This window comes from Schistocerca americana, chromosome 3 (assembly GCF_021461395.2).
Source record: "Schistocerca americana isolate TAMUIC-IGC-003095 chromosome 3, iqSchAmer2.1, whole genome shotgun sequence".
Lineage (NCBI taxonomy): Eukaryota > Metazoa > Arthropoda > Insecta > Orthoptera > Acrididae > Schistocerca > Schistocerca americana.
The window spans coordinates 799,520,637-799,548,300 of NC_060121.1; the positions used below are offsets into that span (position 1 = coordinate 799,520,637).

A 27,664-nucleotide genomic window follows, 5' to 3' on the forward strand; every position below is an offset into this window, starting at 1 on the left:
CCCCACGACATATCTTATAAAATAGATTAAGGAAAGGCAAACCTACGTTTCTAGCATTTGTATACTTAGAGAAATCTTTTGACAATGTTGACTGGAATACTCTCTTTCAAATTCTGAAGGTGGCAGGGGTAAAATACAGGGAGCGAAAGGGTATTTACAATTTGTACAGAAACCAGATGGCAGATATAAGAGTCGAGGGAAATGAAAGGAAAGCAGTGGTTGGGAAGGGAATAAGACAGGGTTGTAGCCTCTCCCCTCTGTTATTCAATCTGTATATTGAGCAAGCAGTGAAGGAAACAAAAGAAAAATTCGGAATAGCTATTAAAATCCATGGAGAAGAAATAAAAACTTTGGGGTTTCCCGATGACATCGTAATTCTGTCAGAGACAGCAAAGGACTTGGAAGAGCAGTTGAATGGAATGGATAGTGTCTTGAAAGGAGGATATAAGATGAACATCAACAAAAGCCAAACGAGAATAATGGAATGTAGTCGAATTATGTCGGGTGATGCTGGGGGAATTAGATTAGGAAATGAGATACTTAAAGTAGTAAAGGAGTTTTCCTATTTGGGGAGCAAAATAACTGATGATGGTCGCAGTAGAGAGGATGTAAAATACAGACCGGCAATGGCAAGGAAAGTGTTTCAGAAGAAGAGAAATTTGTTAATATCAAGTATAGATTTAAGTGTCAGGAAGTCGTTTCTGAAAGTATTAGTATGGAGTGTAGCCATGTATGGAAGTGAAACATGGACGATAAATAGTTTGGACAAGAAGAGAATAGAAGCTTTCGAAATGTGGTGCTACAGAAGAATGCTGAAGATTAGATGGTTAGATCACATAACTAATGAGGAGGTATTGAATAGAATTGGGGAGAAGAGGAGCTTGTGGCACAACTTGACTTGAAGAAGGGATCGGTTGGTAGGACATGTTCTGAGACATCGAGGGATCACCAATTTAGTACTGGAGGGCAGCGTGGAGGGTAAAAACCGTAGAGGGAGACCAAGAGATGAATACACTAAGCAGATTCAGAAGGATGTAGGTTGCAGTAGTTACTGGGAGATAAAGAAGCTTGCACAGGATAGAGTAGCATGGAAGCTGCATCAAACCAGTCTCAGGACTGAAGACCACAACAACAACAACATAAATGTGAAAGTCCCCTTAGAACAATCATACATAAGACTGTGCTTAACCTGACACACAATATTTTTAGCGCAACGCAATCTGACTATCAAAGATCCCTGCAAAAGAATGTCCCTGAGTAACATTTTCAACTATACCTTTCAGAAATCACTTACCTCACAAAAATCTTCATTACTCGAACTACTGCAATACCGCGAGCGCCACTACTGCCAGCTAAATAAAAGATTCAAACTATGGAAGGCACTAACTACTGATAGGGATAGTTAGCAAATGAAAGATATTAATAGAGAACAAACAATGTATTTACCTGAATATCATCATATATCTAGCAGTTCATGACAAATTACAAAACTCCGCCATCTCTCTCCCCGCATCCACCACTGCTGGCGGCTCACCTCCGACTGCGCAATGCTACGCGCTGTTCACATGCAGCTGCCGCTGCCCAACACTACAATGGCAGACAACAATGCAAACTAGCCACAGACTGCACACAGCACAGCGAGTGATTTTTATATAAAGGTGGCGTTACCAATAAAAAACCTAAACAGCCTACTTACATAGCCCCCATGCTCCCCACAAAAAATTTTACAAATTGTTTTGGGCAGTGGCCAATAATGATTTGATAAAATTTTTCATAATTACAATAACAAAGATATCAAATGCACACACTTATTGATACAATGTTGGTCAAAAGCTAAAATTTTCTCACAGTCTATAAAGACAGTCCTGATTCATTACAGTAAAATTACAGTGTTTTTCTTTTTTTTCAAAGTCTGAACAGTAAAAGAAAATGCACACGGAAGTAGTGGATTTCCATGCAGTCTTGAAGAAGTAGCGTTGTCCTTGCAACGGAAAGACAGTGCTGACTCTCGACATGCAGACAGGTCATGGGCCACAACAGAGCAAACCCACAGCGGAGTCAGTCGAAGTTTTGAAGAGTATTGGTGGGTAGGTCATCACAGAGCAGACCTACTGTAGTCCTGGTAGAGATTACGGTATTGGTGGGCCACCAGAGGTGCAGACCCACTGCAGTCCTTGTAGAGATAATGGTACTAGTGGGTCATCAAAGATGAAGACCCACTGTAGTCCTTCTAGAAATAATGGTATTGATGGATCATCAAAGATGTAGACCCACTGTAGTTCTTGTAGAGGTTATGGTACTGGTGGGTCATCAAAGATGCAGACCCACTGTGGTCCTTGTAGAGATGGCCAGCAGCCATCTGTTGTGACTGTGCAGGTGCACAATCACCATTGAAGAGTCTTGCGGATAATATAGCAAGTCCATAAACACCACTTGTGCACTCACAAAAAATTTGTTTGAAATGTCCTTAGAACCAGCAATGCTGTTATCCAGTCTCTTGCTGAATTATTAACACACGTGCAAACACTAACAGTCCCATCTTCTCACATATTGTCCATATACTTTGACCAGCAGAAACGTGTGCAGTGAAATCGAACTTACAAGTTACTTAATTTGATGAACTGGTGTCAATTACAATTTTATAACATAAGAATACAATTACAAAGGTACAAAATACATCATTAAAGCATAACAATACAGATAACATTTGTATTAATACAGGCTTTACAAAGGAATAGAAACAGACATGCACATCAGTGTTACAAGAATTATGATATAAGTACATACATAAAGATCAGAATAACTTTTGAAACGCAAACTAGCCACAGACTGCACACAGCACAGCCATTGATTTTTATACAAAGGTGGCGTTACCAATAAAAAACCTAAACAGCCTACTTACAAATGACCTGGGTGACAATTCGAACAGTTCTCTTAGGTTGTTCGCAGATGATGCTGTAATTTACCGTCTAGTAAGTTCTTCCGAAGACCAGTATCAGTTGCAAAGCGAATTAGAAAATATTGCTGTATGCTGTGGCAGGTGGCAGTTGACGCTAAATAACGAAAAGTGTGAGGTGATCCACATGAGTTCCAAAAGAAATTCGTTGGAATTCGATTACTCGATAAATAGTAGAATTCACAAGGCTGTCAATTCAACTAAGTACCTGGGTGTTAAAATTACGAACAACTTCAGTTGGGAAGACCACATAGCTAACATTCTGGGGGAGGCGACCGAACGGTTGCGTTTCATTGGCAGGACACGTAGAAGATGCAACAAGTCCACTAAAGAGACAGCTTACACTACACTCGTTCGTCCTATGTTGGAATATTGCTGCGCGGTGTGGGATCCTTACCAGGTGGGATTGACGGAGGACATCGAAAGGGTGCAAAAAAGGGTAACTCGTGTTATATTATGACGTAATAGGGGAGAGAGTGTGGCAGATATGATACGCGAGTTGGGATGGAAGTCATTAAGGCGAAGACGTTTTTCGTCGCGGCGAGATCTATTTACGAAATTTCAGTCACCAACTTTCTCTTCCGAATGCGAAAATATTTTGTTGAGCCCAACCTACATAGGTGGGAATGATCATCAAAATAACATAAGAGAAATCAGAGCTCGAACAGAGAGGTTTAGGTGTTCGTTTTTCCCGCGTGCTGTTCGGGAGTGGAACGGTAGAGAGATAGTACGTGGATGATTGTGGTTCGCTGAACCCTCTGCCAAGCACTTAAATGTGAATTGCAGAGTAATTACGTAGATGTAGATGTACCTGGACGACAGGACAGACAGTAGTGCACCATTCTGTGCGAAATATTAGTAAATACTGAACTCAATCACGGCTCGTATGTGACATCGTGTCAAGTGGTCAAAACGTTGCTTCGCACTTCCAAAATAAATTTTGGAATGGAATTCACACTCATAACTGCTTCCTCCCCTTCTCTCCACCCACATCCTCCACCCCACTCTCTAGGCCCATCTCCTTCCTCCTTCCTCCCTGACCTCTACCCTCTCTCTGACCTTGATCCTTGCATATTGTTATTGCAAACAAAACCGTGATTGGGGGCTAAAATCGCTTAAAAGTAATGGGTACTTAGGTTCGGATCATTGATGTACTGGTTAAGGGAACACCTCTCTTCTGATCTGTGAGAATAGTATCTTCAGTGATAGTACACTCCTGGAAATTGAAATAAAAACACCGTGAATTCATTGTCCCAGGAAGGGGAAACTTTATTGACACATTCCTGGGGTCAGATACATCACATGATCACACTGACAGAACCACAGGCACATAGACACAGGCAACAGAGCATGCACAATGTCGACACTAGTACAGTGTATATCCACCTTTCGCAGCAATGCAGGCTGCTATTCTCCCATGGAGACGATCGTAGAGATGCTGGATGTAGTCCTGTGGAACGGCTTGCCATGCCATTTCCACCTGGCGCCTCAGTTGGACCAGCGTTCGTGCTGGACGTGCAGACCCCGTGAGACGACGCTTCATCCAGTCCCAAACATGCTCAATGGGGGACAGATCCGGAGATCTTGCTGGCCAGGGTAGTTGACTTACACCTTCTAGAGCACGTTGGGTGGCACGGGATACATGCGGACGTGCATTGTCCTGTTGGAACAGCAAGTTCCCTTGCCGGTCTAGGAATGGTAGAACGATGGGTTCGATGACGATTTGGATGTACCGTGCACTATTCAGTGTCCCCTCGACGATCACCAGTGGTGTACGGCCAGTGTAGGAGATCGCTCCCCACACCATGATGCCGGGTGTTGGCCCTGTGTGCCTCGGTCGTATGCAGTCCTGATTGTGGCGCTCACCTGCACGGCGCCAAACACGCATACGACCATCATTGGCACCAAGGCAGAAGCGACTCTCATCGCTGAAGACGACACGTCTCCATTCGTCCCTCCATTCACGCCTGTCGCGACACCACTGGAGGCAGGCTGCACGATGTTGGGGCGTGAGCGGAAGACGGCCTAACGGTGTGCGGGACCGTAGCCCAGCTTCATGGAGACGGTTGCGAATGGTCCTCGCCGATACCCCAGGAACAACAGTGTCCCTAATTTGCTGGGTAGTGGCGGTGCGGTCCCCTACGGCACTGCGTAGGATCCTACGGTCTTGGCGTGCATCCGTGCGTCGCTGCGGTCCGGTCCCAGGTCGACGGGCACGTGCACCGTCCGCCGACCACTGGCGACGACATCGATGTACTGTGGAGACCTCACGCCCCACGTGTTGAGCAATTCGGCAGTACGTCCACCCGGCCTCTCGCATGCCCACTATACGCCCTCGCTCAAAGTCCGTCAACTGCACATACGGTTCACGTCCACGCTGTCGCGGCATGCTGCCAGTGTTACAGACGGCGATGGAGCTCCGTATGCCACGGCAAACTGGCTGACACTGACGGCGGCGGTGCACAAATGCTGCGCAGCTAGCGCCATTCGACGGCCAACACCGCGGTTCCTGGTGTGTCCGCTGTGCCGTGCGTGTGATCATTGCTTGTACAGCCCTCTCGCAGTGTCCGGAGCAAGTATGATGGGTCTGACACACCGGTGTCAATGTGTTCTTTTTTCCATTTCCAGGAGTGTATTTTGCTCAGTTTCAATCTGTCAATGCGTAGGATTACAATGTTTCTCAGGCTCCAGATTTAGTAGTAAATTCTAATCAAAAGCTGAGTAGCCATAAGTACAACATTCCTGTTTTCTGTTTAACTGATAGCAAAGAAGAAACAAAACAACACATTGTCGTGTACATAACTTTTTTGTGAAAATGTATGCAAGAAGGAAGGATATTTGCAGGAGAAACAATTTGTGTAATGGTTTACATGCCTTCCTATCATAGTTGAAACTGAGTCTGAGAAAGAAATGGAAACCACACATTTTGACATCACGCACAGTTTTTCTTCTCACAGATAGTTTTCACAGAAAAGTCAGTAAAGAGTCGTTTAAAAAATGGTTTCTCGTGTCTGTCTGAATGTTTTAGATTCATGTAAAAATTTCAATGTAGAACGACTAAAAAGTTGTTGAGATCTCTTGTAACTACGTTTCTCATTAGACACTCATCAAAACAGGTTTGCATCATCTCGGCTCCGAGAGTTCCGGAATCTGTACAGAAAATAGGAATAGAGATCAACATAAACATCATTTCTCCCCTTTTTATTGCTCATGAAAACCGCACATAGCATGTTGTACTGCCACAAAGTGAGGTCTTCAGAGGTCGTGGTCCTGATTGCTATACACACCGGTACCTCTAATGCCCAGTAGCACGTCCTTTTACATTGATGCGTGCCTGTATTCGTCGTGGCAAACTATCCACAAGTTCATCGAGGCACTGTTGGTACAGATTGTCCCACTCCTCAACGGCGATTCGACTTAGATCTCTCAGAGTGGTTGGTGGGTCACGTCGTCCATAAACAGCTCTTTTCAAACTGTCACAAGCATGTTAGATGGGTTAATGTCTGGAGAACATGCTGGTCACTCTAGTCGAGCGATGTCGTTATCCTGAAGGAAGTAATTCACAAGATGTGCACGATGGGTCGCGAATCGTCGTCCATGAAAACGAATGCCTCGCCCATATGCTGCTGATATGGTTGCACTATCGGTAGGAGGATGGCATTCACGTATCGTACGGCGCCTTCCATGGTCACCAGCGGCGTACGTCGGCCCCACATAATGCCACTCCAAAACAGCAGGGAAACTCCACCTTGCTGCAATCGCTGGACAGTGTGCCTTAAGGCGTTCAGCCTGACTGGGTTGTCTCCAAACACGTCTTCGACGATTGTCTGGTTGAAGGCATATGCGACACTCATCCTTGAAGAGGACATGATGCCAATCCTGTGCGGTCCATTCGGCATGTTGTTGGGCCCATCTGTACGCACTGCATGGTGTCGTGGTGGCAAACATGGACCTCGCCATGGACATCTTGAGTGAAGCTCTACATAATGCAGCTTACCGCGCACAGTCTGAGTCGTAACGCGACGTACTGTGGCTGCGCAAAAAGTATAATTTAACATGGTGGCGTTGCTGTCAGGGTTCCTGCGAGCCATAATCCTTAGGTAGCTGAGAGCGAACGAAAATCCATTCAACTTTTTAACAAGGGGTCCCAGAAGATCAACAGCAGCTAATTCTTTTAATCTAGTAGGAATAATAGGAAACAATGGAGCACGATGTGAGATGGTAGACGGTTTTTGCAAATATACAAGGCTCCCCAACACTCTTTTCCATGTTGTTAAAGTAACAAGGCGTCCGAAGAATATGATAAAATTTTCATGGACCAAAATGTGCGTAGCTGAAATGAATGTACCAGATGAGCTTATTAACAAAATCGTCAGGAATAAAAAGCTCCCACAGCTTGTCATCAACGTGCAACTTTCGAAGAGTATGTTATTTCTAACCAGATAACAATGACGAATCTGCACTTGTCTGTTCATTCCATTTACCTTTAACATATTTCCAAATCGGATCCTATCCGTTAAAGATGCAGTGGCGAAGTTTCCAAAAGCTACATTTTGAATGTAAATAATACTGAAAATTTCTCAAGGTTAGCTTCTGTGTTGCTTTTCTCAAGGTGAACAGGTGCAAGTGAAACGGTCTCCGCAACAATGTTCTCCGTGCCACGAATGTAGATTGTTGTGAAGCGGAAAAATCTTGCAGAAGCAATGTCCAACGTTTCAACCTGTCATGATTTAACTTTGAAGACACAAGGAATAGCAATGCTCGATGATGACCATAAACTTTTACATGTTTTTCAGAAAGAAAGAAACGAAATCTTTTAAACGTCCAAACGAAAGATAAAGCTTCCAATTCAGTGACGGAATATTTTTTCTCAGATTTTGTCAGCACGCGGGTAGCAAAAGCGATGTTTTTCTGAAGAGTAATACATTTTCTATAGCTTCTTGAAATAAATTGGCACGAAGACTAACTTTAGAAGAATCCGTACTAAGACAGAGATCTTGTGTCAGATCTGGATGAGCTACGACTGGCGCATGAGTAAGCACTTCTATCAGAGAATCAAATTCCAACTGTGCCTGTTCGTTCCAGTTCCAAAAGTTTTGGGGTTACTAGAATTTGCATATTCAAGAAAAGGCAGTAGAACTTCACGAGACATAGAAAACTGCAAACTTGTCTTTCTGTGGATGGAACAGGAATAGCTGTTTGGTTTCAACTTTTCTGTATCCGACTGAACGCCCTCAGAACAAATAATGTGGCCCAAAAACGTTTCCTCTGTCCTATCGAATTCAGATTTTTCCAAGTTAATCGTACCTTCAACAGTTTGTTACATATTTTTGCTGAACCTGGGATTACTGTTATGTTGTTCCTAAGAGGCTACACGTACGAGGAAATGTGTCGTTTTAAAAACTCGGGTAATACGGAATTAAGCCCACGAATCTCTTTTGCCAAAGAAATGTTCAAATCAAAAGGAAGTTTCCGAAACTGATAGCAAACGCCGAAACAAAGAAAAGCCTTATATTTTCTACGTTCTGGATGAAGTTCAATTTGATAAAAGCTGGATCTGATATCAATAGAAGAAAATTTTTTAATTTAATCGTATGGCTAGGGCCCCCCGCCAGGCAGGCCGTTCGCAATAAGCCGGTCTTTCAATTTGACGCCACTTCGGCGACCTGCAGTCAGTGAGAATGATAGGATGGTGATGAGGACAGCACAACACCCGGTCCCTGGGCGGAGAAAATTCTCCGACCCAGCCGAGAATCAAACCCGGGCCCAGGGGATTGACAATCTGTCACACCGACCATTCAGCTACCGGGGGCGGACATACATACATCTACGTCTACATCCATACTCTGCAAGCCACCTGACGGTGTGTAGCGGAGGGTACTTTCAGTACCTCTATCGGTTCTCCCTTTTCGTATTGCTCGTGGAAGGAAAGATTGTCAGTATGCCTATGTGTGGGCTCTAATCTCTCTGATTTTATCCTCATGATCACTCCGCGAGATATACGTAGGAGGGAGCAATATACTGCTTGACTCCTCGGTGATGGTATGTTCTCGAAACTTCAAAAAAAAAACCGGACCGAGCTACTGAGCGTCTCTCCTGCAAAGTCTTCCACTGGAGTTTATCTATCATCTCCGTAACGCTTTCGCGATTACTAAATGATCCTGTAACGAAGCGCGCTGCTTTCCGTTGGATCTTCTCTCTCTCTTCTATCAAGCCTATTTGGTACGGATCCTACACTGGTGAGCGATGTTCAAGCAGTGGGCGAGCAAGTGTACTGTAACCTACTTCCTTTCCTTTGTTTTCGGATTGAATTTCCTTAGGATTCTTCCAATGAATCTGTCTGGCATCTGCTTTACCGACGATCACCTTTATGTGATCATTTCATTTTAAATCACTCCTAATGCCTACTCCCAGATAATTTATGGAATGAACTGCTTCCAACTGCTGACCTGGTATATTGCAGCTAAATGGTGTAGGGTCTTTCTTTCTGTGTATTCGCAGCACTTTACACTTGTCTACATTGAGATTCAATTGCCATTCCCTGCTCCATTCGTCGCTAATTTCTACAATTTCTTTCTTGTCAATTAAGTGGTGGAGAATTTCTACCGAAATCGTAATTACGGGGTGGACTGTAGCGTCTAAAGTCATTTTGTCTCCCTTGATAATAATTATTCTTTTTCCGATAATGTCTGTTTCTACAGTTGTTTTTGTCGTAGTCATTACCATGGAAATGAGATCTTTCTGTGTAATTACTGTTATTCTGCCAATGGTTGCCATACAGGTGGTGTCTGTTTTGGTCACGATTTTCGTTACAACAGTAGACGTGTCGTGTGTGGTTATTGTTTCGTGACGAAATTGTGATGGCTGCGACCTGTAACTGTTATTGTTTTCCTGTTTTCGCATCATCCGATTGTCTGTGTCAATTTCCAGTTCTTCCAAAAATCCCTGAAAAGCTTCGATATCATCTTTACAACGACCTGCCAAAATAATATGTCTTGTGCTCAGGCAATTTGATTAGAAAATACGAATGAGTCTCGAGGGGCTGTATGGTTTGACAAATACTAATTCTTGTGTAACGTACTTTCAAAATATTGTACAGGGCTGGAAAATTCAGATTGCTTGGAATGGTTCATCATTATAATGCTGCGTTTTACTCGATCTTGGGTAACCTGAGACCAATATGCAGAAAGGAAGGCATGATAAAAATCTCCTTCACTGTGACAGTCGCGAATAACCGATCGCATTCTTACAGCTGGTTCGTTCTCTAAATAGCCACACATAAATTCTAATCTATGCTCTAATGACCAGTTATAAGGAAAACAACGAGAAAATTGATGAAATCTAGCTTGTGGCTGTATGTCATTACTAGAATTCTTCAATGTTTAAAATTTATTCTTTCTGATGATGAGCTTATAGTTAAAGTCATCGCGTCGCCGAGTCGCAAATCGGTCATTGTTACGTCATGTCGGCGGTTCCGTCTGAAGACTCGATGCACCCTGCCGACTCCTTTCAAAATCTCCGAAATACCATGTATTATTGTTGTGTGACTGTTCCGTATTTCTAAACCCCTCTTCCCGTATCGGAACGAGAATATCCTCTTAAATATGTAGGTCTTGTATCACCTGTGCCAACTGATCTTGTGCTTCCCATAGTTATCTTTTGTATTGCGTATTAATTTGTTTCTGATTCTGTTTAAATTTCCTGATTTTCTCTTTCTCCTCTGTGTCAGTGAAGGCTACAGGTCTTGTATCATTCATATCATTGTCTATCTTCGTAGTTAAATTTGTTAACTGCTGCGAAAGTTCGGCTAGTTTTTCTGACCATGTGTTACGCGTGTTTCTCTGAGCCAAGTTCTAGAGAGTAGATTTCTCCAGCAATCGTACCTACTGTGTCCTTTAAGTTTTCGTGAATTTTGCAAGTTGAACGACCGTATCGGTAGATGTAACATAGTCAATTTTAGGCTGCAAGGTGTTGTGATTTTCGTGTACAATGTTCTGCAGTTCTTTCATTGCTGCTTCATGGTTCTGTATTTGTCTTCATGTCATGAAAAAACCAAGCTAAAAATGCTCAGAAATTTGCGTTTTTAAATCTTCAGAAATGTTTTAATACTTCGATTCGATTTTGTGCATCTCAGCGGTTAAATCTTTGTGTTTGTCCAAGTGTGTCTAACTTCTGGAGTTGTTGCTTTGTTTGTTTCTGATGTTCTTCCATTGCGTCTAACATTTGAAGCTTGTGGTGTATTTGATTAAATTTTTGATTTAATTGCAGTAACAATGGATTAGTGACTGAAAAGTGATCGTATGTGTTTCTCGCCAATGCGTTTGCACCGGCAATATTCGTAATTTGAAAAGCCGAGAGTGCGTCTTGACCTAATTGAGGAAAGTGTATTGGTACAAAACCTGAATCTACTGTATTCGCAAGATTTTATTGTGTTATTTCTCATTCTTGGGGTGAACTGTTACCAACCGAGGGATCGAAAGTAGTTCCCTGTTCACTGATTGTTTCAATTACCACCCCATTATTTACTGTCTGGTCCATGTCCCTATGTACTATTACCAAATTATTGTCTTGTACATTTGTCAATTTTTTACTATATGGTGCTAACAAGCTACGCTTGTTGTCACTGTCATTTCTCAATTTACTTTGCAGCCTTGTGTTATGTTGTTCACTCCCCATGATTATCATACTAATTTGCACAATAACACACAAGACAACAATTTGAACAGCAAAAATAAGATGAAACACTAAAACAGCACTGAAATTAATAAATCTCTTGTTATTTGGAAAAGCGACTGCGTGATGCTTAAAGCTAACCCACATGCATACCGCAACTACACTCCTGGAAATGGAAAAAAGAACACATTGACACCGGTGTGTCAGACCCACCACACTTGCTCCGGACTCTGCGAGAGGGCTGTACAAGCAATGATCACACGCACGGCACAGCGGACACACCAGGAACCGCGGTGTTGGCCGTCGAATGGTGCTGGCTGCGCAGCATTTGTGCACCGCCGCCGTCAGTGTCAGCCAGTTTGCCGTGGCATACGGAGCTCCATCGCAGTCTTTAACACTGGTAGCATGCCGCGACAGCGTGGACGTGAACCGTATGAGCAGTTGACGGACTTTGAGCGAGGGCGTATAGTGGGCATGCGGGAGGCCGGGTGGACGTACCGCCGAATTGCTCAACACGTGGGGCGTGAGGTCTCCACAGTACATCGATGTTGTCGCCAGTGGTCGGCGGAAGGTGCACGTGCCCGTCGACCTGGGACCGGACCGCAGCGACGCACGGATGCACGCCAAGACCGTAGGATCCTACGCAGTGCCGTAGGGGACCGCACCGCCACTTCCCAGCAAATTAGGGACACTGTTGCTCCTGGGGTATCGTGCAGCCCGCCTCAAGTGGTGTCGCGACAGGCGTGAATGGAGGGACGAATGGAGACGTGTCGTCTTCAGCGATGAGAGTCGCTTCTGCCTTGGTGCCAATGATGGTCGTATGCGTGTTTGGCGCCGTGCAAGTGAGCGCCACAATCAGGACTGCATACGACCGAGGCACACAGGGCCAACACCCGGCATCGTGGTGTGGGGAGCGATCTCCTACACTGGCCGTACACCACTGGTGATCGTCGAGGGGACACTGAATAGTGCACGGTACATCCAAACCGTCATCGAACCCATCGTTCTACCATTCCTAGACCGGCAAGGGAACTTGCTGTTCCAACAGGACAATGAACGTCCGCATGTATCCCGTGCCACCCAACGTGCTCTAGAAGGTGTAAGTCAACTACCCTGGCCAGCAAGATCTCCGGATCTGTCCCCCATTGAGCATGTTTGGGACTGGATGAAGCGTCGTCTCACGCGGTCTGCACGTCCAGCACGAACGCTGGTCCAACTGAGGCGCCAGGTGGAAATGGCATGGCAAGCCGTTCCACAGGACTACATCCAGCATCTCTACGATCGTCTCCATGGGGGAATAGCAGCCTGCATTGCTGCGAAAGGTGGATATACACTGCACTAGTGCCGACATTGTGCATGCTCTGTTGCCTGTGTCTATGTGCCTGTGGTTCTGTCAGTGTGATCATGTGATGTATCTGACCCCAGGAATGTGTCAATTAAGTTTCCCCTTCCTGGGACAATGAATTCACGGTGTTCTTATTTCAATTTCCAGGAGTGTAATTTGCTCATGACGATATGGTACAACAATAAGAAACTACAGCTACAAAGGAAATTATATACATTTAATTACGCACTAGAAGTAAAAATAACTAATTTCTAATCATGTCCTAATTATTTAAACTGCAAGAAGTCAGAAAATTCTAGTGAAGTATCCTCGGCTAAGGGCCGACGGGGAAACTATGTCTTTTTCTTAATTTTATCATTTAAACACTGACTTACAGAATTTTCTCTGAGAAATACAACTGAAACTTAAGCTATTCATTTATTACCCAAAATACACAAGCCCAATGCACTCTGGCTGCTATACAAGACAACATGACTACCAATAATTAACACAAAATAATGTCTCTGAATTGCAAGAAATCCAAACGATACTAAATATCGAAAGAATTTGAAAATAAAGAAAAATGGAACTACCTCCAATTCTGTTAATTGCCGAAACTCAATTTAATTATGAAACCCATTTTTTTTATAAGGCACTTACTTCACAGAAAATCTTCATAACTCGAAATACAGCAATTACATAAAACAGCTCTACAGCCAGCAAAATAAAAAGATTGTAACTACCATAGACTCTAACTACTAGGAGGCATATGTTAACAAAAAGAAAAATTTTCTTGGAGAGCAAACATTGTATTCACAAATTTTTATCTGGTTCATGTGACATCCAGTTCCAAACATTATATAGTTGACAATAAATCCACTGCCCACATCGTATTTACTACATCTTTCCTCCTACATTTCCTGGCGTCTTTTGTTACAATGCATGTCCTACCAACACAGAGTTTCCACTAAGAAAAACATGTCCATATACTTCTATATCGACTCACCATCTGCTAGTCTGTCTAACCACAGAATCTCTTGCCAAGGGGGTTGAAAGTTATCAGCAATATTACGGGGATATGCTCGAGAAAATGACCAAATATCTGAATAAAATTCCTTTGGCCTGTAGGAAGGAGCGTTTCATGCTGATTTCAAAAATGTACAGATTGTGGGAATTCTCATTTTCCATTCGTTCTAAAATTGAGGTTGAATATAATGTTGCACAGGGGCCATGCCCATCTGTCAGTTTGAAATGTCAGAATACGAGATCCATTATTTTATTTTCCGTTTTTTCTATCGTTAGCACATGTGTATTCTAGAAGGCACTGACACCCGGAACCAAAATACAGCCATGTTTAGAAGGCTGTGATTCGAATATAAACAAAGATATATGATTTTGGAATTTCATACACATGTGGTTTTGTCGTTATTGTGTGTTGTTTTGCTTCTGTGTGTGTGTGTGTGTGTGTGTGTGTGTGTGTGTTTCCTGTGCTATAAATTCCGAGAGTAAAGAAAATATACCTTAAACGAAATTTTCGTGTCAACCAGTTCCAAACACATTCGAATAATACACATCAGTGGCTTCAGAAGTTGCTTGCAGAAACTGAGTTTACAGGCTGTGCTTCTAGACGTTACCTTCCGCTTTCTGAATCTAATAAGAACAAGCATACTAGTTTTGTGAGCAACAATAACGACGGAAATGTTATTGTGAACCGAAATATGCTATAAAGACTTTTGAAGAGTGCTGTGAAATGTAAGAACAGCAATTGTGAAGATAGTATTGACGTGTCTGAGGACATTTCAGCAAGGAAGGGTCTTTCAAGTCGGTTAGTGATTGCATGTAACTCGTGTAAGATACATAGTGATACTATGACATTGCCAATAACTGACAGTCGACATTACAGTGTAAATATTCTGCTTGCTTGTGCAATGCGAGGTATTGGAAGGGCAATGAGAGCTGCCCAGACTGGCCAGTGATGGATCTACCTCCACCTCCACTGTAGTTTGACAGATACAATAAATTAATACTTAATGCCTTATGTGGTCTAAGTGAACATTCAATGAAAATAGCACAAGAAAAGCAGTAGCCTTGTCTTGAATTTTCATCATTCAGATACACTTTTCTCCTAAATGACTGAAGTCAAACTCACAAAAATTAATATGAATATTTAGAATGACAGTCTACCTCCCTAGACTACTATTTACTGAAAAATGTATAACTTGATGATGATATCGGTGATATTTGAGCTACATCTTTAAATATTTTGTTGTAGTAAAATAAATTACTTCTCCTTTTCACAGATCAGCGTCATGGAGGGAAATTGGAGTCATAAAAAAACTTACGTGAATGTTGTCTGTATTCTGATTCTTTTTCCAAGCTGTGCAGGCAGTGGTTGAAAAGAAAATGGTACCGCAGTGAAAGAGTGTTCCGTTTTTTATACTTTTATAAATGTTGTGGTCAGTACCAAAACATAATAAAAATCTCAACGATTTTTAGGGAATGCTTTGACTAATGACTCTAATTGTGTGTAAGAATTTTGAGCTATCTCTCGTTTATAGTTCAGTTTCTCTGAGGCTGAAAATAACGCTAATAATGCTGCCCGTTCATGTGAGTTCCATAGCGCTGCCAACATACAAACTCGCTAGTTACACTTCGCCTCTTTAGTGGCGAAAGGTTAATTATAACCACCCTATATTCTTAGTAATATGATCCTTGATATGTGATGCCTTAGATGCCAGTCTAAGTGGTTGTCGTCCAATAATGGGAAGCGTTTTGTTGAAAAACAAGAGGTAGAAGCTTTAAATATCTTGTTCACATAGTTGAGAATACGTTGAATCGACCTTTTCTACCTCAAAGCCATCAGGACTACTTTATGTAGCCAAAAAACGAGGAAATTTTCGAAATTTCCTTCAGATTTCCTCCTCTTACTCGTAAACTATTCATTCTGTTGAAAATATTACTGTTACTAAAATGAAAGAGCATCAAATTTTGCGTCGAATGATCTACTTAAACATCAAAATCGCTGCAACTGTCTGCTCACAGTTACTTGTCAGACTTTATTCATTTTCACCAACTTGGGTAAAAAATCGTCTACAACGAATGTAACTCAAATATGTCTACTCCAAATGAAAACTGTCATGTCGACATAGTTGTACAGCATGAAATTTCATGTTACAAAAGCATCTACTTTCTCAAGAAGCGTTCATGTACTTGAAAGACAAAGTAATTCCTTTTTTTTGTCATATTTATTCAATGAAATGAAATTTCCAGTGGGAAGATGGATTTCTAATCAATTTCATTAATTTTTATCCATGAATTAAATGGTTTGAATGGATTCTAAAATGAAAACCAAATATGTAGTAATGGCCGGTATGTATTTACATGTGAGTACTATAAAAATTTAGACAAATGAACAAATAGAAATGTATGATAATATTAAAGAAACACAATTTTAATATCAGAGACCCACATTTTATAGAATACCAATTTCATAGAGACCTTTTGGGGCACTGGGGCAGTGCCGGTCCAGCACCTGATTTTCAGGATCCACTGTGGCACCTTCGCCAACTTCCTCCTCTTGGAACATATCTTTGATCACTGCAACCTCGTCGAGTTCAATTTCTGGAGCTTTCTCGCAAGATAAGCCACAACATGATTTTACCCCGAGGAGCAGTTCCATTAAGATTTGCGACATCCGCGTACAGCTGTGCATCCTATTTTGCATGTGCAGGGAACCATCTTCGATAACGTGTGTGGTGCTTCATCTTTCGTTACGGCCACGAGAAACACGCCTGATAAGTTTTTCCTTCCAGCCCCACTGGCATGGATCAACTTTATTCCCAGGCCAAGATTGCACCTGATAGTAGGATCACAATGAGTGCCACGATGCTGTGTGCGATGCAGGTGGTAGCCTTTAGAGCTTAACAGAACTATAAGAAACGCCACACAGTTGAATGAGTACATAAAAGACATACAAGTTCCAGACACAGCCACCCTCCTGTTATTTGATGTAGAGAATATGTATTCCAATATACCAATAACTGAAAGCATAAATGTCATAGAAAAAATCTTAAGACATACAGTACACTCCCACATGAATACATCAAGGAAATAGTCAAGCTTCTAGAACTGATAACAGAACTATATTCAGTTCATTAGTGAATTCTGTTTTCTAACTGAAGGATTACCAATGAGACCCACTATCGGGAACTATAGCAAACATATTTATGAACCATACAGAACAGATTATATTTAACAAATTATATATATATATATATATATATATATATATATATTATATATATATATATATATATATATAGCAGAGGGAATGTGCTACGCGTTCTATGTGGGAAAAATTCTTAATCATTAATTAGCTCATGGACGCCTATGTGGCTACAGGAGACGCATTGCAACTGGGCGGGAGAGACTGTGGGCGATTCTAGTTACATGGTTATCTTTACTGCCAACTGTCAATCTTAACCTGCATCCCTCACAACAGGAGGCGACAGTCACTGGGTCACTCTTTAGGATGGCTTCGCGGCGGGCTGTAAAATCCTGCCGTACAGTAACCGAGAAAAAAACTGCCAGCTCGTCCCTTACATGTTGAAGTCTCTCGCTTCCTAAGCCTCTCTCGCTATCCTATCCAGCGCTAAAATTACTTTTGTAAAGAATGTAATACTACAGTTGTTAGTGTGAGGTTGTCCAGTATCAAACAGTGTGATTAATAAACTGGTAACACCAACTAACTTATGATCACAATTGAGATAAATATGTTAATCTAACTGTTCAAGTTAATTATGTTAGATGATTATATAATGATTCAAAATACCGTCGCCTTACTGTTTTATGTGTTGTTGAGGTTTTGTTGAAGAAATACGTGTGCACATACATCAGCCACTGGCTACATCTATCAAAGGAAATGGTGTACTAGGGTCACTCTCAATATCACTGCCATTCTTTATTAGGTGAAATTATTCAAGGCTTTTGGTGACTGATTTGTATAACCTTCAAATATTTCGAACCGCTCTGTGTTAGTAAGGTTACGAATAGACACAACTAAAATCATATTAGCACGTAGTGCTGAATCTGTTTATGCCAGATTCCAACATTCGCCCTAGTCTGAGTGACAATGTGGGTCCATTATGATAACTGACCTTATTATTAGGGGTTAACTAAACGAATCCATTTGGCTCCTGGTATGATACGTCAAGATTTATTGTCAGATGACAATAAATCAGTAGAACTATCTAGGTAACTGACAAATATTAATTTTCTGTTGTGATAAGTTAGTCGCTCTTTAACCAATTGTAGTGGCGAGACTTCAAGGGCTTGACTCACAGATAAAGATGGTGCTTATTTTTAGTATGGTGACTTCAGTCGTACAGTAACTGTTAGTCTTGTCATATAGGAATTTGTAACTGAGTATGCACAAACACTTCGCACTGTTTCAGAGTGGTCAAATGAGCGCGCGCGCACACACACACACACACACACACACACACACACACACACACACACACACGCACGCACACGCTCACGCACACACCATTGAGTACTTTTTATTTAAGATTAATATTTTACCAACATATTATCAGTTTCAACTATCAGAATTCTTTAAGTTTATAGAGAAGCATGAAAAAGAGACACAAAGGATTTCAGAAGAAGGAAATAAAATATTTTAAGACTGAACGAATATGTAGTAACCAAAACGAAATTTTTACTGTATAATAACTAGATTTTAGAGTTCCACGAAATGAAAAATTTTCTGTCTGCTTTGTCTTACATTTAAGGTGAAATTCCGTTTAAATAAATAATAAAAAAAGATACAACATAAAAAAATTAAAAAAATAACGTTACCAACCCTACCATCCGTGTGAAAAGGACAGTGTTAGATTCCCATTTCCTCTTTCGGTTTTTTTTCTCATCAAGAGGTGTCCCTAACCGGGACCATCAGCCTCATGAGGCCAAACGAAGAGCTGCTTGAATAAAGAAACTAAGGCTTAAACTAAATGCGAAAATGTCTCTAGCAAATAATAACTCCTGAATCCCGCTAATAATCGCCAACTACTCTCACCATCGTAGCAGAATTTTGTTCCATCTTTTTTCGGGTGTGTATTGAGGTGTTGAAACGTCCCCTTAGAAAAATTAAAATAGCACTGAAAACATTATCCAATTAATTGGAAGCGCTGCTGCAGGGATAGCGGTGTAGGGGCGGATGTAGGCCAGAAAGAGCATGCTTCGTCTGAGTGGTTGGAAACGAAAACGGCAGGCTCGTTTGCAATAAAAATTTTAATCTGCCTACACCCATTACAGAAACGTTCTTCAATAACATTGTGTTTGTTAAAATCTGAGATCAATTGGACTGTCAGCGCCGTCGCAGAAGGGACGATCTGTTATTAAGGACGGAGATGCGTCGATCTTTTAAGTATTACCTATGTAGTAAATTCCCCAAGTTCTTCACTGCGAGAAATGGTTTCAAAACGAAGCTACCTCTTCTCCAGCCCTGGATCCACAGTGTGACAGCAAGAAGAATGCAGGAGAAAATCGGCAAGGAAGCACTAGAAACAATTTCGAGGGTATATAAACTGGCCGACGTTTAAATTCAATGTTCTAACGAAAGAGTTGCCAGTGATATTGCAGCAGCTACGTGTAGACGACTATTGGTATTTCGGTTTGGACGTAAGACTTGGCTCGACCAGCTTACCAAAAAATGTCTGTTATATCGAAATATGGTGAACTGGAAGTTTCGTAGCTAAAAACAGAAGAGCCATTCTCGGAATTCTGAACCGATGAAATATCTGCATTTAATGGACACTCGTTTACAAAAGTTGTAAGCTTTAAATTCTATGTAGGAATTCCGCAAATTCTATACAGGAATTCCGCAAGAAAATGTAGGAGCAGAGCTGTTGGCGTACACTCAATTAGGTGTGGAGTTCTTTAACAACAGCGTCATGAAGGAAATAGAGGTAAAATTTAAATCCTCAAATTCGCTGGTCTAGGGGACTTAAAAGAAGCAAGAGAGGTAATGGTGAGGCCATCAGGAAGATAGACAAGTATTAATATTCAAGAACATGCCTTATATGTGCCTATCATATTACTAGCTGGAGAAAGAAATAGCTGATTCAGCTGTGGATAGAAGCTATAAGTTAAAAATTAAGCTACATATTATTAAAACTGCCCCAACAAACATAGGATTGTTTTTTGTGCGCAAATGTATTCCCTAACCTTTCAAAAATCCTACGTTATTTCTTATTTACATTCATTTAAGGACATTTATTTCGAGTAGGGTAAATGCGCAGTAGGACGAATTTGAAAGTAGCCCAAAGTATGTAGCTGAAAGAGTAGCGACCCCCTTCCCATACTTGTATGACGTCATTGTCTGACCCGTGTGCGATAAAATGATGCCTATAGTTGAGTAGTAACATGGATTCGACAGATTCAGACTTCATAGTCACTGTCCACCAATCATGTGAGCCAACATGTACGTGTTACATGGCTGATTTACGAAGCAAAAGCATCATGAGAATGCTACTAGGATCGTACAGGTTGACATACTTCATCCAACATGAAACGGAAAAGAAAGTCTCTGGGAAAGGCGACTTATTTCTCCCGAAAACACAAGGCTGAATTTGGATATGTACGAACAATCATTTATTTTTACTCACTCAAAGCGTGAGACTGGGAAGGAATACTAGTGCAATGTACCCTCCATCAGGCACTGTGTAGCAGCTTGAGACGGATCTGCTTTGTATGTAGAATGTTCACAGGTCATATAGTTGTCTACGGTCAAGCGGGATGATCTATGGCGGAGTTGGTAGTTGACCTGAAAATAACTAAATTAATGCATATTAATAGGACTACAGATCCAATACGCTGTCACCGTAAGTGTTAACTGTAGTAAAATACCTAGCAGTAAACATGTAGAGCGAGCTAAAGAAGGATAGATGTACTGGGTTCGGATTCATTTACTGGAATGTAAAGTGAAGCAACCCAAGCACTTAAGGTCTGACAAGCCGATGAATTGTAGCAGAAGATACATCACCTACAGTCTGGAACTGCGCGACCGCTGCGATCGCAGGTTCGAATCCTGGGTGTGTGTGATGTCCTTAGGTTAGTTATGTTTAAGTAGTTCTAAGTTCTAGGGGACTGATAACCTCAGAAGTTAAGTCCCATAGCGCTCAGAATCATTTGAACCATTTTTGATACGTCAGCCTGAAATACACTTTCAAGGATTTTTATGGCTGGTGTAATTCGCGCCCTAAGAAGCGACAGTCTGGCAGGTAAGTGATTGCAAATCCCGTCGGTATATTGAGCTACAGTCTGTGACACTACAGTTCGGATCAATGTGCAAGAGAGACTAAAATAACTGCTGTTGCTGGAGGAAACATTGCTGATTTGGTCTGCCTTGCACTTCTCGGTTAATTGGCTCTCGATGTAGAATAGTTGGGTAAGCGTGTAATTTTTGGATTTCTTTGTAAATAAATAACTACCACCACACATATGCATACTACCCCCTGCCCTAAACGGAATACAGTACTATGATTGGTCCACTATCGAAAAGCGCCTGAGGGTAAAAATTAGCAATGCTGTGAGTGAATCATGAATCTCCCCCAATCTTTCAGTAGTTCTGAATTATATGTGGAGGTGTGAGGCTGTTGCATCAATGTATATGATTCAGTGGACAGTTTATTGGAAGCTCTGTGATAGTGTTGGTTTCGTATTATGGAGGTACCCTCTATTTGAAAGAACGGGGTGATGTATTTCACACGAAACACTACGCTGTCAACGAAGGCATTGACACATCATGTGAATACGGTAAAGGAGATGAAGAGAGGTACAGGGGGATATTTATAGACAATCTTTCGAATACTGATGAAATGTAGGACTTTCCTTTCTGAATATCTTTGTGCAGTCCCCATATACTCTGCATGGCTGTTTATTTCTTCCTGTACGTTAGTATGCTATTTCTTCATTGCGATAACTCTCTACCCATTCAGAGATATATGTGGGTCTGGACAGCCGTCTAACTAATGGAGCAGTGCTTTTGGAATGTGATGGGATTTAGAGAGAATTATCAGGGGTCTGTGACTTGGCGTGGGACATCTTACCGGTAAAAATCAAGTGGATTCAGTTGTTACATATTAATAATTGGAAGATTCGTGAGAATGTGGAGCGCAAGCAACAAAAGGGTAGTTGAGGCGTGAGCTCCGTACCGCTTCTTCTCACAAGTGTTGTACGTATACATATTACAGATTCTCACACACGTCTCACGATCTGTTTTATGTGCAGGTGAATGGATGGACTGACATATTAATAGGTGGACTGAATTTACAAATACATCTTTATGCACACTTCTCGAACCATCGTCCGCTGCTTGTCAAAGAGTATCCAGTACCACCACTGGTCATTTCGTTTCCCATTCCACTCGCAAACAGAGGAAGGCAAAAGAAGACTATCTTTATGTCTACATATGAGCGCTTATTTCTCTAATATTCATGGTCCTTATGCGAAATGCATGGTGACACCAGTAGGTACCTTATGCAGTCAGCTTCAAATGTCAGTTCTCTAAATTTTCTCAATAATATTCCTCGAAAACAACATCGTTTTACATCCGGGGATTCTCATATGAATTCACGAAGCGGCCACCCACTAATTTCGCAGGAAGCAACAGTAATGCTTCTACAGAACTGTATTATGAAGAAAACCCATGTCTTCAGTCTCATAGACGTTTGAGTTGGGGTGGTCAGCTATTCTTCACTTCGTCAACCTCTCTGACATATCATGAAAACACTTCTCAGAACATTTCGCTTTGGAGGTGTCAGGAGGCGAAGAGTATTGTTCAACATGCTGGTACTTACTTCAGTCAAGCCCCCTATTCTTCTGAGAAGATTGGGACAGCTTTTGCGAGTATGGAATTATTAGCGATTAGGTGACGGTACTGGCGGCTGTTCGCATGTGGCCTGGGGGCGGCGACGGCATGGTGGTTGCAGTGGTGGCGCGGGGGTGGGGGTGGGGGGGGGGGAGGGTGAAACATCCTGCTGCCCCCATAGACTGAATGGTCTCAGCGGGATTAGTTCACTACCAGCATGCCGGGATTCTAAATGACCTGCTTCCATCAGCATGCATTGCAGGCCGGCCGGCAGGCGGGACGCAATTACCGTTGGATACTTTCAGCTATCTGACGACTGTTACCATCCGTTTTGGGACCAGGCAGGGTGACTACCTACCTAGTGGGAGACCCGCAGAGACGCCACGGCAGCATCTGTAATGATTACCTGGCGATCGTAATCCAACTGCAGGAGAAAGCTACTCATCGTGTAAAAGGACTCTCATTATGAATTAATTAGTCAATTAATCTGGCATCAATGACATGCCCCAAGGCGGGTGAAAGTGTGGGCGAGAGTGTCATTGACATGAACCTGAGTTGGAGCGGTCATCAGGCGTTTTTTCTGTTGCGACAAGATCAATTAACGAAATTTCAGTCTCGCACCAACACATGAAGAGATAGTCATGGTAATATAATCTCTTAGATTAACAAATTTATAAAGTATCTATAAAGTATTAATCTGACAATTACAACTCCCCTGTTTTGCTATTTGCTAACTTAAAAGGTTTCATACGTGACAAGTCTTTTGTCTATCTTAAGAGAGTTCGAAAGTGAGGCGGCATCCTGTGACAGGAGAGCATGCTCACAGCACTTCGTCATGAGCCGAAAATTGGTTTAAATTCTACTCCTGTGACGCAGGATGTAACAGATATGAAGCGTATGTGAATAGATTTCTTTACCTGATGAGAGAAATGGAAAATATTGCCTATGCCATGGCTTTGAGCACTATGGGACTTAACTTCTATGGTCATCAGTCCCCTAGAACTTAGAACTACTTAAACCTAACTCACCTAAGGACATTACACAACACCCAGCCAATGCCATGCTGCTCTACAATATTTTCAACCTAAGAATCAGTAAGTAACGGTACTTCACCGATGTAAAAACGTGTGTTGGCTCCGATTTTTTCTGTCTTGGGGAAAAATCCACATAAAAGGAAGACCTGTACCAATCACGTCAGAAACTTTAGGTTTGTGGACAGTAACATCTCCAACTGACGTCATTCATACCTGTCCGCTGTCGCAGATAGTAATATCGTGGGAGCTATAGTTGGTGTTGTCCCGTCAAATGACGAGTCAACTTGCGAGCTTAAATAATTATGTGAATCAAGTCCATGAGTCCTCAAAGGTTGCCCTTGCCTGCCGTAAGACATTTCCGTAAATTCATTAGTGTGAAACAAATCTCTTCTATTTGAGCTCCTTGCGTTCCATATTTTGGGAGGACGTGAGATGGACGAATTATATTAAAAATTGTCCAGTAAACATGTGCCCCAAAATGCATATCTGAAGACATACATACACTTTTTCAGTACAAAAAATGAGTATGACAGTAATAAAGGTGAACAGGAAATCATAACTCTAAATCTTGGAACACTTAAGAGCTGAAAACGTTACATTGCTACTAAACTATCGTAAATTTTACTATTCCGTATGTCGTTCTAATTATAATATCTCTAGTGGTATGTCACATGCAAAACAAGCACAAACTGTCCTATTATACACCATACACTGAAGGTAATAGATTGGCCGGAAGTGCTGTTTCGTACCTATTGGAACTATAAATTTTAGGAGGGTTTGGTACTCTAGGGTTAATGTATGCATTTTAGAGGATATGCTTATCAGACTTTTTTGTTTCGAAATCGTTCTTGTCTTGACCATTCGCCCTGGGGTAGCAAGTACAAAAATAATTTCCTACTCTGTAAAATTTTCTATATATGACCTGTGCCATGTTCGCCTCTATATCGCATACTACTTTAGATCTCTGTCACCTGATTTTCTATTAGAATGTTAGTTTCAATGCGTATATTAGTTGTAGCTTAATATGATTTTTTATGATGAATGAAATATAAAACATGCAGAATGAATGCCTGATTCGATGTGATAGATCTGCTAACGATTCTAATCTTGCCAGGTTAAATAAATAAATAAATAAATGAGATTGAAAACGTAAGGTAATTCTCTTTTATCTTTCCATCTCTGTTGCACATTTGTATTCAGATTACACGTTTCAGTCACTATGGAGCCTCTTCAGACCTAAGTAGTTGCGTCAGCAACCTGCCTTGTCTACTCAGAACCACGTATCAGAGTACTCTGGATCATTTTCAGGTCTAAGTAGTTCCGCCAGCAACCCATTTTGGCTACTCAGCACCACACATCCGAGTACCGATACGTGGTTCTGAGTCGACAAACGGGTTACTGACGCAACTCCTAAGAACTGAAGATGATGCAGAGTGATCGAAACATGTCCACCTAAGGTAGAACACAAATGAGAATTATCTTAAATACCTGCACAGGTGCTAAATCTCTTAAGACGATTATATCCACTATAATGAGTATAAAAATTCAGCAATTTTTTATTATCTTGCCTGTAGAAGATATAGTACTGCGAAATCTGATGGTCGTTTGTGAAACACACGGCATTAATGAAATTAAGGGAAGGAAGCGGCAGAGGAGGACATGAGTGGCTCTGTTAACGAATTAACAGGGTCACTAAAGTCCGCGCCAACGAGAGAGGCCGTTTGTTTCACGTGTTAGCCGCTGGCCATGAGGTCAGTGTGTGTGGCTGGCCGTCTGTCTGTCCACTCTCGCTGGCACCCTCGCAGACAGGAGGAGGACGGGCGGCAGTGAGCGATGCGGGCAGCCCGACCAGACAGGCGCGGCCCGGCTCGCGGCCGTACGAGCCGGCCGGGGCTCGGGAATTCTGTTTGCTGAATGGCCTGCTGGCGGCTGGCGGCGGGCTGCAGGCTCGTCCATTACTGGCGGGCCTGCTGGCGCCAGTGCTGGCGCCAGCGCCGTGGCCGCCCTCGTCCATTAGCCGTGGCGCGCTTTGTGCCTCCCGCTGCGCCCTGCGCTGGCATCGATTGCCGCGCAATCCGCCGCCGCTGCTTCTGCTGCTTGCTGACTCCCACACGCCGGCACTTGCGGTATCGCCAATTACTTCCCACAGACGTATAATCTAACTGCGCCTACACCGCTGCCTGACATTACCACAGGCATCTACGACAGTACAGGGTAACCGTCGTTAGTATGTAACGCAAGAGCTAGACTAAATGGAGGACATGAATCAAGGTGTATGAGGTTGTGATGCCTACAATGATCCTCCCAGATGGCGAAGGGAATGTGGAGTGTTCACACAACAAATATAATACAACACGATACGATACTGCAGTGCCTGTGTTATTCAGAATTATGGTGCAAAGGAATAGCCACTGTGGCGAATGCAGGCGTTACGAAATACATGAAATGTATTCGCAGTTGTGTATACGGACAACCAGCAGCTGTAATGGAATGATGACGACGAAAATTTGTTCCAGACCTTGACTCGAAGCAGTGTCTCCAACTTATCGCGAGCGGTTGCTTGTTATTAGGCTACCCGAGCACGATTCACAGCAGGACGCAGACTTCACCTGTCTTGAACGTTGTGTCTACATCCTGTGCTCGTACATTTATTACGTATTCTCCGCTACAGCGGAGACATTTTGTAATTGAAACTCGCTTGCCCGGCTTAAGCAGAGAAACACGATATTCCAGTGCCTGTGTTGCTCCGATATACAATGCAATACTCATTCGGACATGCATGCATGTCGATGACACATGGAAGTTTGGCTATAACCGCAGTCGTGCTCGGATAGCCTCATGGTAAGGCGACCGCTCGCAGTAAGCGGGATATCTAGGTTCGAGCTCCGGTCAGGCATAAATTTCCATCGTCCTTATACCAATATACAGCTGATGGAGGTCTATATTCGCAGCTGACAGTACATTTCATGTATTCAGTAGGATTTACGAGGGTGTCACGCAAATATTAAGTGTGGTCAAGATGTAGATCATTTGGAAGCAATCCGTAACATATTCTAACGAGGGAATAGGAGGGAAACCTAACGTTTTTCTAAATGAGACTAGTGCTGAATGCAAATGAATTGATTCGAAGGTAAATTAACACGCACCAGATCCTTCTGAATACGAAACAACGGAATTTTAATATGATATTTAAATATAACTGTAAATGTAGATTTTTCTGACTATTGGGATGATGTTGCTAACGGCGCTATTAAGCTCTATCTAACCACATACTTGATACGTTAATGTTGGTGCGATGTGATGAACAAGAATGGCAGACAGTCGTTGAAGTTCAGCAAAATTGCAAACAGGAGTGGTTTATTCAGATGTCAAAGCATAACTTAATGAAAATGTGTTCATCATGTATCACACATGGTCCTTCCTGGCGTAGAATAATCAGAAATAAGGGAGTGACTAACCAAGGTTGACGAAGTGTATGTTCATTTAAATTGTGTATTCAAAAGACCAGAAAGAGTCAGTAACGTTAATATTCGAATACTATGAGATCTTAACTTGTTCTCAATTAAAAAAAGAGCGTAATGCAGTTTTATATTAAGGTAGATGTCTATTAGTGATAGTGTCAACGTTTTTTTGCACAACTCGTGACATTTGTCATAAAGTACGTTTTTAAATAAAACGCTTTTCGATTTTCATGTTACTTTAATATTAGACAGTGTAATATTTGTTTCGATTGTTCACAACAAGTTACATACTCTAAGATAGAAGGCGCTGTCTATTGTAGCTTTTCTTTCCGTTTAATACTATGA

The 27,664-nt window shown here is 42.0% G+C and overlaps 1 protein-coding gene across 1 annotated transcript in view; it reads left to right on the forward strand.

Moving 5' to 3' along the window:
- The window catches only part of LOC124606409 (proline-rich protein 36-like), a 36,440-nt gene extending 10,420 nt beyond the window's left edge, over positions 1 to 26,020 (forward strand). The window contains exon 3 of the mRNA XM_047138390.1: positions 25,664 to 26,020. Coding sequence (XP_046994346.1) covers positions 25,664 to 26,020 — 357 coding nt within the window. The remainder of the gene's footprint in view (positions 1 to 25,663) is intronic.
- Positions 26,021 to 27,664: the final 1,644 nt, after the last annotated feature.